Raw genomic sequence first — 14,040 nt, forward strand, 5'->3', positions numbered from 1 at the left:
ACTTGGTCTTGGATAATAATTCTTTGAACTTACTATTTTCCAATTATTATTGTTACTATAGTTCTTCCTTTTTATTCTATTTATTTGATTATTTTCTTCTTCAAATTGATTTTCTATTGGTAATAGTATATTTTCTTCTATATCTGAATTTATTGATTCTTCTGTTAAATTTTCTAATTCTTCAGTAGAATTTTCTTCTATTATTTGATCTAAAGTGTTTATTTTGGGTGTTGATGGTTTTGAATCTGTAGTTAGATTTTGTAAGGCATTAGATATTTTATTTAATAAATTATCTGTATTACTTATCTTTTGATTACTAATACTTTGTACTAAATCTTGTTCTTTTTCTCTTGTCAGACTTCTAGGTTGAAAATGAGGTGCTGATATATCATTTGGGAATTTTAAGTCTGGTTTCTTTAGTGTATCAATTTTTGTATTTAATACTTCCATATGTTGAGATATTGTATGAAGAATTTGATTGGTATAATTATTTTGTTGATAAACTTTTTTAAGATCTTCTAGATTTATTGAATTATTTGTACTTGATTCTGCTTCTCTTCCCTTTTTAAAAGGTGAGGCTATTACTTCTCCTTTTCCTATATTAATTTTTACTTCTTGTAATGGAGGGTGTATTGATGTTAAGATTTGATCATCTTTTGATTTCCCTTTCTTTACCTGGTTATCATTTTATATTTCAAAAATAGGAATAAATGATGTTTATAATACTCCACAAATAAATGTTCAAACTAAAATTGCTGACAAATCTCCATTCGAAGTTTCAAGTCTAGTAGGATTCATTGCTAATGCTTTCCAAACCTGAAAACTAGATGAGAGTTTCAAGCATGGTAGTACAAGACTAATGTGAACATTTATAGAGGTGAAAACCCTAGGGGACAGAAATTAAGGGAGTTTAAGAGTGAAAACACTAAGTTTGAATTCATACTAGGTGTCCTTAAATCCCATTTTATCTTAATATCCCACTAGCTAAGTTTACTCTCAAGAGTCTCAAGAAAATTTCCATTTTCTTAATGTCTAAAAAATGTAATGGATTGCTTACTACCTTACCACTGCAACATCAGCTATCTAACTTTATTTGGTTATAGATTGCACTCTCACCAATAGCTAAATTTTGACTTCCACATTTTACTAATTCATACTGCCAATCTTTTGTCTTTATTATGCATATTAACAACATAAACCATAAATAAATTATTAACCAGGTGTACTATTCTACAAATTTTGCACATTTATTTTTCATATATGAAAATAACAATGTATCCAACAAAATTGAATATTACTAAGAATTTTCTTGTCCTTTCTTATTTGTAAAATTATATTACTAATCTCGATATATCAACTATAGCAATATGGCATACAATTTTTATGCAAATGGGTGGGCACAAATCTCTTACTACCATGCAACACGTGGTAGGAATTGCCTAATCTCCTTAAAACAATGTAGTTTTGTTTACTACCAAATTGAAGCAAAATAGTAAGTGCCATTTAAGCAATTTTTTACCAGCACTTCAAGAAAAGTGCCATCATATGGGTGCCAATGAAGGCAAATTTTCTTGTAGTGGTAATAAAATCCAATGGTACAATATTTGGAGTTAGATAACACATTAAGTCATTTTTTCAAATCTATGTTACAAAAGAAAGTAGCCACCAAGATGCATGAAACTATAAGATGCAAAAATATATTATTTAAATTATAAACACGGAGGTTTTAGCATTGTAGGCACTTCATAAAAGAGAAGAATAAACATGGAGAATATACCAAAGAAGAGCACATTGTCTCAGAACAAAAAGAAAGAACATATAAAATTAATGTAATAGTATTCCTACTAAAGAGAAAAAGACACAATAATAGAGATAGTGAGGAGAAAAACAAAACAAATCTATTGGGTTCGTTTGGGCCTTTTAGGTTAGTTGAATAAATCGACTAGTTTTTGTTTAAGTTGGGCCTTAATTAGTTCATTAGTTTGGGTAATTAAGTAGTTTAGTTTTGGCTAGTCAAGTAGTCACCTTGATTGTGGCGTCATCTACCTAATCTACACGTTCTTAAACTATTCTTAAACATCTAGGTTTCCATTGCCAAATTTAGATAGCATCCATTATTAAGCAAAACACATAAGTAGTTCACAAAAAAATATGGACAAATTTTGAAGCGTCTGTAACAAAAAAGTAAAAACAGTATAGATTTTTGTACATTATCATAGTGGATATTAATAGTTTTGACCCTAAGTAGCTGCACAAACCACTAACCCAAACTATTAAATTGCATAACCAGCTGTTGCGAGGGTGGTGGAGGGGGAAGTGGTGAGGGGGGGAGAGATAGGGTGGTGGGGGAAGGGGAGAAGGGAAGAGAGAAGAAGAGAGGAGGATGATGAGGAAAGGAGGTGAGAGAGAGAGAGAGAGAGAGAGAGAGAGAGAGAGAGAGAGAGAGAGAGAGAGAGAAAAAAGAGGAGAGGTTGAGGCAGCCAGCGGCGGCAACATTAGAGAGAGACGGAGGAAAAAGAGCAGTAGCGATATTAAAATAACAATATTAACCTTAACATTCTAATGAAACTCCTTTATTTGCTATTTTGCTATATTTATACAAAGGATGGGTTTTATAATTCATTTTATAATTTCTCTTTTTATTCATTACTCTTATATTTTGTCAGCAAAATCTCAATATCATCAATCCCTAGCCTCCATCATGATTAAATGCCGAACTAGTAATATTTTTTTTGATAAATTTGAATATCTTATAATTCTTTTGCAGCTTTTTTTATTTATTTTTTTGGGCATCAAAATCAACAATAAATTAATAATAACTAAAAATAAATTGGTCCAAAATCATTACTAAATTGTAGTAGTTCCACCACTTAACTAATTCACAAACTTTTCAAAAAATTATGGTGACACTTTTTTCTCCATTTTAAAAAGAATCTTTGGCTAAGGCTGAAATCCTAAGCATCAGAGGTTCTGGGTCCAAATCTCTTTACCTCCTTCCCTTCTTGAGTCTTACCCCTTCTTTGTTGGAAAAAATAAACTCTATCTCCAATAAAGCACTATTAAAAAGTAGCCTATCCTTGTAATTGATTATCAAATAACAAATATGGGCATAAAAAACTTGACACTTATTCTTTTGTAATAGTGCTAAATTACTATACAATTATTTAGAAGATTAAATTAAACTTTATTATATGAAGGCATTTTAGGATATTTATTAAGTTTTTTTTTACCCTATGTTAAGATTTGGTTACTAACAGTGTCAAATCAAGGGGGTAAGTGTATTTTTAAAACTTTAAGGGAACTTAATGAAATTGATAGAATTCTTAGGAGAGATTTATGAAATTATTCCAAGTTGTTATGAATATAAAGAATTAAAGATAGATATATTTGTTGTTTCAGGGGTAAAGTTGTGACTACACCTAAAGTTCAAGGGTACAATGTGCAATTCACTTAATAAAAAACTAAACAAAATTACTTAAAACCCTGCATCTATGGCTACATGGCCATACTTTGCGAAAACGGATAAGTTTGTCCGGTTTCTCCCTCTCTCAAACAAACCCACAGCCGGAGATTGCCGTCCGGCCGGCGGCGTCGGCGGCAGCAGACTTCTTCAGAAATGTTAGCTTCTTGTCCTCTTTACCATGGCTTATCTTCGCCACAATTCCCAGCCTCGACTAAATACAAGCTTCTTCTCTGCTCATGTGCTTCTTCTTCTGCTCGTTCTCTGCAAATTCACTCTAAAAATCCTCATTTTTTCCCGCTTCACTTACTAAGTTCAAGAAAAAGAAGAAAGGGAGGAAATTCTAGTGGTAGGTTATGGATTGCAGCTTGTTTGGACTCCAGAGGTGGCGGCGCGGCGCCTTACTCCGTGAAAATCCCCGTGGGCAACCGACATGCAAGTCTCTCTGTCTATTTTTCTTCTTTAATTCGTTCTAGTATTGTGTGTTGAAATGCTAATATTGTGATGTACAATTGTTTATGCTTGAGGTACAATGGTGTTTAAATGCTCGGTCCATACTACTTACAATTGCTAGATAAACAGGTAGGTTGCAGTTTCTGATAAAATTCTTTGGGAAAATTCATCACAAAAAAAAAAAGTACATTGTGATACTGTAATCAGCACAGATACCCTTTACATGATAAATAGTTTGAAATTACAGCCTGTTGATATGCTGGTTTTCCTGGACTTATATGCTGGATGGTGTTTGTTTATCGCTTGATAAGCAATAATGCACAAAGATATTGGATAAACTGAAATAGATAGAATGAATTCTTGGTCATCGGTTCAGCATTTCTTGTCCTTTTTTTTTTATTAAAGATATGGTTTGGCTGGTTCAGACTTTCATTTCCTAAGAGCAGGCTCTAGTTCTAGTTGCAGAGCAACTCTTTTGCAAGGCATTATGCCAGGTTTTGACCCTAACACTTTTTATTTGCACCACCCGTTTTATTCTTGCCATAGATTAGTAATATGATAAAAAGGATAAAAATGAAAAGTATCATTTCCAGAGATAATTATTTTAAAGGAAACAAATGCTATCTTTATAGAAAATTTTCTTCTAAGGCTTCTTTCAAGAAGAAAAAGGAATTGTCCATGAATTGTATTACTAGATTGAATATGCATCTGTAAGTCATGAGGTGTCCTGAGGTATTGTATTTTGCTCTAAACTCCAAGCAGCACGGACCTTGATGCTTTTATAATTGTCTCATGCTGTTCTAGAGAACCTAGGTTCTTTCTCAAAGATGTGTTGTATGATGATGTTTAAGGCTGTTTTAAGATGTAATTGGTGAGAACTGAGGAGATGGCAAAGTTTTCAAATGAATGTTCTTTTGGTTTTAATTATTTGTGTACTGCAGCATGGTTGGAATGTGAAGCAGCTATTTTTCAGATGATTTTTTGACAAGGAGAAATGGGAGACACAGTTTAGAGAGAAATTAAAATTTCATGGCTTCTTGAGAGTCTTACGAAAGAATATATTGGATCTGGCATGTGTGAGAGATATATGTAGATTAGTATCTGTCATTATTTGTTTTTCTATTGCAAATTATATGCAGAATTGAATTGCCTTTCCGAAGAGTTTCTTATGATAATAGAAGTTTGAAATCCTAACAAAGATTCTCCTTGGGAGTTAAAAAAGTTTGGCATGCAAAGTTTCCTATGCTTGTAACTCAAATGGGTGACAGTTGCAAGACCATGAGGAACAAAATTCAACATGGATTGTACTACCTACCAAAATGGCACTTTATGGGGGATTGACAAAACATTTTGTGTTATAAGTGTCTTAGAAGTACTCAGGAGCGAAATCAGAAATATATATTAGTGGGGCAAGTGAACTGAGTAGGTTCCCAATTCTTGAATAATAATGAATCCAAATATCCTTTATATAAAATGCTTTCACATAATTGTGGTATCAATGACGTGGGCATGTATTTTTTTCTTTACACCAACAACAAATTCAGTAAAATTCTACCGCATGAGAGTCCAAGGTTCAGAAACACTGAAGAAAAATTTATAGCAACTTACCTGTTATTATTGATTATGCAATTAGATATAAAATACCATTGAAGTAACTTACTGTTTCTAGCACATATGATCATATAAATTGTGAATGAAATATAATACTCGTAGTTGTTTCATAGCATTTAAATGTTGTGAAAGGAGTGGTAGTTGCTCAGGCAGTGCAACCTGACAACAATCAGAGTGCAAATTTCTCTAGTTTTTACTTGATGGAATGGACCATTCCCCTGCAATTTCTCTCAAGAAGAATCACTAATCATGTGAAACCTGGAATGAAACATTGTCTATTAAAGTAAATATTCCTCTTTTTTGTTGGTAATTTAGAGTGAATAAACATCGAGTTGATGCTTTTTCCGATTGTTGGGAACTATTGAGTTTATGGTTTGATTTTGCAGATATTGATTGAAACAGGTCACATAGGAAGGCAAGCAAGTGGTGCTGTCACGCTGACAGATGGAGAAACTGTATGTATACTTTTGCTGGTTTGGTTGTATACAGGCTTGCTTGATCTCTCTGTCTTGATTGAGCTGGTACCTTAAGGGACAAAGTTCATCAATAATTTCTTCCATTTAAATAGTTGTAACAAATGTATTGTTGTTTTTCTTAGCTATCCTATTTATTAAAGGTGAGCTAGCTTATGTAATTGATGAGTTTGTGACTGCCTTGATATATATTCTTTTTGTTGAACTTTCATATGCTTAGCTTTCTCATTGTGATAGTTACTGTCTGTGGAGTCACATAGGACCTAACTACATAGAGCAAAATGTAGTTATCATTTCCAGAGTAGGACCCTTCTCTGATCTCCACGAGTCTGTCTGTCTGTTACTCTCTCATTCTGTGTCTGTCTTTGACTCTATCTCTGTCTTTTTCTCCCTCTCTCTCACTCTCTGTCTGTCTGTCTGTCTGTCTGTCTCCCCCCCTCTCTCCCTCCCTAATTTATCAAGTATTTCATTTTGACAAATTTGTGGTTGCTTGTTCATGCAGAGATTTGGAGTTAATATGGTATTTTCTAAAGCTTCACAACTATAAGTGGTAAAAGATATGAAATCCTCTATCTAAAATACTAATATATGTTTTACAATTAGGCCTGAATTAGCCATCTCAGTCTCTATATCCTTTTCTTTTTTTTCCCCTCCCTACTATGTCATGCATTTGATGATAAATGACAGTTGCACTTGGTGGAATTGTGGCATGGAAGAAAAAGATGTGAAGCATTTTGAGTACATCCTTATCATCTACATGTGATGAAGAATAAATGAATGTCTGTTGTTTCTGATTAAACTTGGCAGATAATGAACTTCTGCTTGGCTTTGGTCTGGAAAATATGTTGGTTGCCTATGTTGATTTAAAGGTAATATGGGGTTTAGGGTTCAAAATGAAAAAAATTAGCATGACATTTGAGAAAATTGTGTTAATCTGGGGGATGTACTGTTGTCCACACTAGTATGTTGTTTTCAGTCAATCTTGTATCCTCCTTTCCAAGATATATTTCTTGCTGGAGGCTTCAAAGACCCTAAATAGTGGACGTTTTGGTATAGTATAATAATTGGATAAAGGATGGCAGCAATATAAGCTTTAAATGTTGTCAGCGAAACATGATGCAACAAGAAATTAAAGTAAAAGAGGGAGAGAAGGGAATGAAAAGAGTTGGAGGAAGGAAAGATGTAACAAGTGATGAAGTTCCCTAGTTTGACACCCAAGTATCCCAGATCAGTATACGTGATGTTTGAGTGATATAAGACCTTATAGGCACTATGAGCTAAGTCAAAGGCATTAATTCAATGGGAATGAGAAGATGTTGAAGAAGATTCAGTGATCCTGTATGGTCAATGGCATCAGAGAAGGTGCACTTAGTGGCTTTAAAACAACTTTCTTTGTAAAGGAAGGAATGTAGAAGCTATTAAACAAGAAAGATTACAGCAAGTGCTGTTCTCCAAGAGCTAATAAAAAAAAAAAGCCTTCGTCGACCTGACTCCTTTGGCTTCCACAATGCACCAAACCAGAAAATAGCTGACTTCAACAACCGTCCATGTACAATCTATGCTAGATCTGACCAACGGCTGTTAGTTCGATTTGCCTAGTTGCATTCAAGGGAGGAAGGTGAGGCATTGAGATCAAGTACGGTTGAAGTTTAGGAAATCTCTTTGAATGGATGAGAGACCCTTGCTTGAGGGCATGAATGAATTGACAAGAGAATTAAATTATCAGAAAAGAAGGGTACCATATAATTCTACCAAGTCCCACTTTCACTCAACCAGCAAGTACAATACCAATAACAGCGGATTCAAGACTTTCAACCTGTGCAGCCTCTGAACAAATGGATTTAAGCAGTTTGGATCAATAAGTTGGTATCATAGCGGTTTCCTAGTCAAAATTTGTAGAAGTAATTGCTATGCTTGAAGGGTGGGAGGCACCTGTGGAAATGATAGAATCCTACATGGCTTGGTCTGATCCTGGGTTTTCAGTTGATTGGATTGGACATAATAGGGGGTGATTTTAGTGACATATTTATCCAGCATTTGTTATTCAGTTAATAAACTTATCAGGTTCCTAATAACAACATCACTTGAGCATTTTGTACTTCTGTCTTGGGCTTTGAAAAGTTGTGGCAACTGCATCTTTGATCGGTGTACTAATTGGTGTGCAAGTTGGCCTAGCTTAACTCTTGTCAAATTCAGGTCTGAGCCTGAGCTTGAGGCACGGAAAAGTTTCACATGCTATGCTATATTCTCTCTGATGATATTTACATGCCCTAATATGTTTACACCAAAATTTTGGTAACTTATTTGTGGGGGCCAAAGTCATTTTCTTTCATATTTGTTTTACTTCATAGTCCAGTTGAATGTGGAATGCCCTTTAGTAATTTTAAAGTGCATTGCCTGATTGCCTGTTGAATGCTGAGTCTTCTTATTAGTTCTTGAAGTTTTGTTGGAGCTTTGAAAAATGGTCCAATTAAATGCCATATCTGATTTTATCAAGTCTTTGATACTGTTTGCTGATTTGTCATGTATCTTTTAAGCTTGGAGATGATGCTGGATGTTGGAGCTTGCTTAATTTTCATATGATCTTTGTGTTTTTGAAAGAAAATTAATTTGTTCATTTTCTTGTAGATTATATACACAACTGTTTCTCTGGATGATATTCCAAGTGAGCCTTCAGATTTTTTCCCCCTATCTGTAAATTATCAAGAACGCTTTTCAGCTGCTGGTCGAACAAGGTAAAGTGTATGCTTTTTTTCCCCTTCTCCTCTCGGTTACCATTTTTCTTATTATAAGATATAAGATGTGTTTGTACAATTTATCTTTTAATTTATATGGAAGGGGATTGATCATCTTAATTCTAACAATTTTAGTGGAGGGTTTTTTAAGCGAGAAGGAAGGACAAAAGATCATGAGGTACCTTTCACTGTCTCCATATGTTCTCCTATATGTACCAACAATTGTCTTTTAGCAAATTATGTGTCTGTTCCTAGAATCTAGCTTCAGCAAACTTGGAGTGGTTTAGAGGTTTATTTGTATAAAGTGTTATCCAGTTTTAGGCTTTGACAACTATTAAAGTTTGCAGGTACTTATTTGTAGATTGATAGATAGGCCTTTACGTCCGACAATGGTTAAAGGCTTCTATCATGAAACTCAAATATTGTCCTGGGTAAGGTGTTGCAGACTCTGCATGTTTTCTTTACAGTTTCTAACAGTTGTGATGCTTGATGTTCTTAACATGGCTTTCGTATTACTACCTTGGGATGGACTTGCAGGTACTAAGCTATGATGGTTTGCATCCTCCAGATTCTTTGGCTGTTACAGCTGCTGGAATTGCTGTGTAAGCTAAACTAGTCTTGCAGTTCTTGCTTCTGCTAGTTGTACTGGTTTCATGGTGAATATAAATAATTTCCCTTGATTATCTAAACAATACAGAGCACTATCAGAAGTGCCAAATTCTGAACCTGTTGCTGGCGTTCGAGTTGGTCTGATTGGTGACCGGTTCATTGTGAACCCTACAACGAAGGAGATGGAAAAGTCTAAGTTGGATCTGTTGCTGGCAGGCACGGAGACTGCAATATTAATGATTGAGGTTCAATTTTCACTCTTACACATAGAAACAAGCTTTTGCAGCTCTTAATTGCAGATAAGGTCTTGGGTTGCAAATTAATTTGAGTTTCTTAAGCAGATAAATGGGTAATGTATTGCCTGGTTCATCCCATTTTGCCATGAAAATTCAAGTGCTGAATTATCTTATGCCTTATTTATGTTTTGCTCTATCTCCCTCCCTCCCTCCCTCCCTCTCTCTCTCTTTCTCTATCTCTGTCTCCACCAAAACATGTGTATGTCACTGTTTTCTGGGCAGCTAGATGCAAAACTGTAGGTGTCAGTTGCATGTTATTGGTCTCAAACTTCTGGTATGTCAAAGCTCGTGAAGCAATTTTGGCTGCTGAGCTGGTATATCGAAAGAAACTACATTCCTAATACCAAATAATGCATATGTATCTCCTTCCAAAATCTGGATACAAGATACTGATAGCTACATCTAATGCTGTATAGTGGTTAAACAAACATCTTGGTGATTTATCATCTGAACTAGAACATAAAATTGCATGTCAAGATCTTAATTCACAAATTTACAGAAGTTTGAGCATTTTTTGGATGCGATGTTTGACTAAATGAGTGATCTATCAATCATCGCTTAATTGGCAATCAAAATTCAATGTTTTGTGGAGAAGAACTGAAAATCCCTTTATTTGAGTGCTTTTTCCAGTGCCATGCTCTTCGTGCATTTTCCTGTGAGATGCAAGCTTAAATGCACTGTATGGACTTCACTAATTTGGCAATCTGAAATGAAGGTGGTAAGGTTGCTGTTGTGATGCAACTTTGTCTTTAAGCCCTAAATCTGTAGTTGATTCAATTGCGTACCATTTGCACCTCTTTTTTGCATTGAATAGTACTTCTGGGTAATGGTCATAGACCCAGAACTAAATCTGTTTATATTTGACAAAAGCCCTGCCTCCTGCAGTGGGAATTATTTAATTTTGATGAACACACGATCTTTTATTGCATAAATATTAGGCAATCTGTCTTACACATTTTATTAACTTTTTCCGAACTCACTTTTCTACTTAACTTTACATGTGGAAAGTTCAAAATTTAAGAACCAGAAGTTGTATGAAAGGTGCAAAATAATGCATGATCCAGAAAGTCTAGAAACTAAGGATCCAAGAACTATGTTTATTTTCTTTAAAATCAAGAGATCTGGTATAGGAATTAGTTTAACACCTTGTATCTGTGTTAGCAAGTTATGCAAGATTTTGCATGTTTACTGTGTTTTGTTTTACTGATTATGGGATCTTTTATGTTTGATCTCACAGGGTTATTGTGATTTTCTTACTGAAGAGAGGTTGCTTAATGCAGTACAAATTGGGCAGGTTGTTTATTGTAAAATGCTGCTTAATTGTTTAATACTTGGTTAATATTTATTTATCTGAAGACATTTCTTTTGGTTTTACTGTTTGTATTGCTTTAAAGTTCAAAATATCCAATTGCAAGTGTTTGGGAAGGTTAGCTGTTGCAGCCTTTCCTGCATAAGTAGAGAAGATGTTCAAGACTTTGTGTATCAAACTCCTGAGCTTATTAGTTACTTTGAAGCAACATGTGAATGGCAGACCATTGGGGGTGTAGGCCATATGGGGACATGGGGAGGCAGGCCTGCCTAAGAATCTTGAATAATTTCCTTTTAAGTATGAATAGTGTCTTCACATACTTTACATATAAATTATGGAGTATCATTAAAAAATGAGAATTTTGCCCCACGTATAGATTGAGCAATACCTCATTGTTCCCTCCTTTTTCTCTTTTTCTCTTTTTTACCAATGAAACTAAAAAGTCAAAACATGACCATCGAATTTGTGTACAACTTTCCATCTTCAAGTTCTAGCAATTAATTTTTTCGAAAGGTGGTCAAACAAGTTAATGTTAATTCTTTTGTTTTATTTGATTAAAAAAGTTATGTTATAGCACTTTATGTTTAACAAATTAATTTTATCTCATGTGCTAAATTGTACACGTATAGTCAATTTTTTTGGATAAATTTTCTCAAATATTTTTATTGGTTATTGTTTACCTTTTTTTGTGAAACAATCAATGACAGTTAAAGTTCTGTAGTTTACATCTTTTCTTCTTCGTACACTAACTTTTTATTGGTAGTTTTGGAGCATGCATTACGTTCTTTGTTTTGTATGAACGTATATCCATTCGGATTGAGTTTTTTTTTTTTTTAAATTTTTTTTAAAACTTTTAACATGTTACGCCGTTGTTTGCTTTCCTTTCTTTTTTCTGGTTGCACATCATAGTCTCTTTTGGTCAAACTGTCAAATTTTAAGAATTTACTTCCATATTTCTAAATTGCTTTGGAATTTAACTTTCCAGGTGGTAACTTTATAATTTTTGCAAAGAATCTGTATATTGATAAGAAATGTTAATTACAATATGAGTTCTTTTGACGAAGAGTGACATTATAGTGGGGTGAAGGAAGTTTACTGTTCTCTTGAGCCTCATCACCCTGATGGTCCACCCAAAGCTAGATAATTGCGTTTGTCATTGATTATTTCTACACTTAGACCCTTCATTACTGAAGGTGGTATCAAAGGGACAATTACTTGATGTGGATGGCTCAAAGGGTGACCTAGTATGGTCCTACTCCTGAATTTGTATGATCATTCAATTTATTATATTCTAGTATAGAAAAATGACCTAAAAGAACTGAATGAAGCTGACCCTAAATGAAGAATGTTAGTACATTATACTAGTATTTGAATCTCTAAAAGAATGTTGAAAATGTTAAGCAGTATTATTACCTGGTTCTATGTAACTTTCTTTAGGCTTAAAGACTGGAGAAAAGTGTTTTCATCCTTTATGTATTGCTACAATAGATCTGGAAGAAATAAAAGTGAGAAAATCTTCCTCATGTTGCAGTAGCATTCCAGCAATTTTCATCATGATATAAGATTGCTTTATGCTATACCTTTTTATGTTGCTAGAGTTCCACTTACAAGTTTCCGTAGCTCTATAGTATCAATCAGAATCTTTCAGTGGTTAACTTCTGTCTAACAGCAATTTGTCATAGTGATAGTAATGATCAGATTCTTGCCTTTTGCAATGCCAGGATGCTGTGTGTACAATTTGCAGGGAAGTGGCTGCTTTAGTGAAGCTATGTGGAAAGCCTAAAATGCTTGATGCAATTAAATTACCTCCTCCAGAGCTATATAAGCATGTTGAAGTATGTGATTATCTTTCTCTGTTTGGAAATTCTGATTCTTTTGTTGTTCGTTTACTCTTTGTAAATTCTTTCCTGTTGTTGACTTTGAACAACTGTATGTTTGCCACAATCCTCACATTTGTAAACAAACATACTACAAAAAATTCTATACACAGTAGTTAAGCATTATTATTCTTAACAGAAGATTCACTATAATTTTGTTAAGAGATTGAACTTTCCAAGCATTCATAATTACAAATTTGTGAGCTATCTTGGTTCTACCATTCTTCGATGAAAGAGCTGTTTAGTTAGACTGGCTTCAGTGAAGCAAAGATTACCTATTTTCGAAAGGTTTTGGTGCAGCTTGGACTTAACTGTGAAGAAATTCATACTTTAAAGTGATGTTTTGTTTTTTGATGTTGTCAAATTGGCTGATGAACAATGACTGCAAAACAAGCCTGCAGTAATTGCTTAAAGTTATGGATGGATATCTAAACTGGACATTCAGGGAAAGTTCTGCTTTACCTGTGATATTCTTTTTTGGTGAACATCTACTGCATTCTGAAGTTGCAGGTACATGCTACAGCCATTGAAGGTCAACGGATTTGATTATCTTTTCTTTTTAGATGAAGCCTTCTGGTTGGCTGGATATATTTGGGGAATCAAGGACAAAACATCTTTTAATCAAAAGAAGCATGCTTTCCATGTTGTTCTCTGTGTTTTCTTTTCTTTTTTTCTTTCCTGTCTCTGTTATTTTTGCTTTGTCATTGTTTTGTTTCTTATTTCCTTGGGTTGGCTGGGTAGGGGGAGGTGCTAAGTTTGGTGGTATGATTTACCTTGTTCTGTTTTTGTTTTCTATGCAAGAACAGTTGACCGTCCTTTCACTTATATGTTTACTTTCTGTCACAACTCCATTTTGAGCAGCTTCAAGGACAAATGACATAATTCCACTCTTATTGGATATCTCATGTTTATATATCTTAGACCAAGAAGCACGGATGAACCAAAAAACGAAAAACCTATCCATTCCAAACCAGAAAATTTGGTTACCTCATGTGAGGCCCCCAATCCCACATTGGTGGGTGGAAGAGGAAAGGACATGTATATTAGCTTGGGCCCATGGGCTATCAAATATCTTGGGGTTAACCATTTTGAGCCTGTGGTTCCACTCAAAAGTTATTTGGGCTAGCCCGTGGATTTGGGGCATTACAGTTGGTATCAAAGCGAATCTCACATGGTCTGTTCATTGGATGAGCCAAGGCCAGTGTGTTATGGTTCCA

At 34.4% G+C, this 14,040-nt stretch overlaps 1 protein-coding gene across 2 annotated transcripts in view; it reads left to right on the forward strand.

The window, feature by feature from the left end:
• The first annotated feature begins 3,526 nt into the window (after positions 1-3,526).
• The window catches only part of LOC113774881 (probable polyribonucleotide nucleotidyltransferase 1, chloroplastic), a 31,684-nt gene continuing 21,170 nt past the window's right edge, over positions 3,527-14,040 (forward strand). For both annotated transcript variants that reach the window (XR_003468835.1, XM_027319531.1), the window contains exons 1-9: positions 3,527-3,895; positions 5,911-5,979; positions 8,626-8,732; positions 8,868-8,910; positions 9,080-9,163; positions 9,270-9,334; positions 9,430-9,586; positions 10,875-10,931; positions 12,668-12,781. Coding sequence is in view for 1 of the 2 variants with exons in the window: in XM_027319531.1 (XP_027175332.1) it covers positions 3,617-3,895; positions 5,911-5,979; positions 8,626-8,732; positions 8,868-8,910; positions 9,080-9,163; positions 9,270-9,334; positions 9,430-9,586; positions 10,875-10,931; positions 12,668-12,781 (975 nt within the window). In the remaining variant the exon portion in view is untranslated. The remainder of the gene's footprint in view (positions 3,896-5,910; positions 5,980-8,625; positions 8,733-8,867; positions 8,911-9,079; positions 9,164-9,269; positions 9,335-9,429; positions 9,587-10,874; positions 10,932-12,667; positions 12,782-14,040) is intronic.

The sequence above is a fragment of the Coffea eugenioides genome, chromosome 6 (assembly GCF_003713205.1).
Source record: "Coffea eugenioides isolate CCC68of chromosome 6, Ceug_1.0, whole genome shotgun sequence".
Lineage (NCBI taxonomy): Eukaryota > Viridiplantae > Streptophyta > Magnoliopsida > Gentianales > Rubiaceae > Coffea > Coffea eugenioides.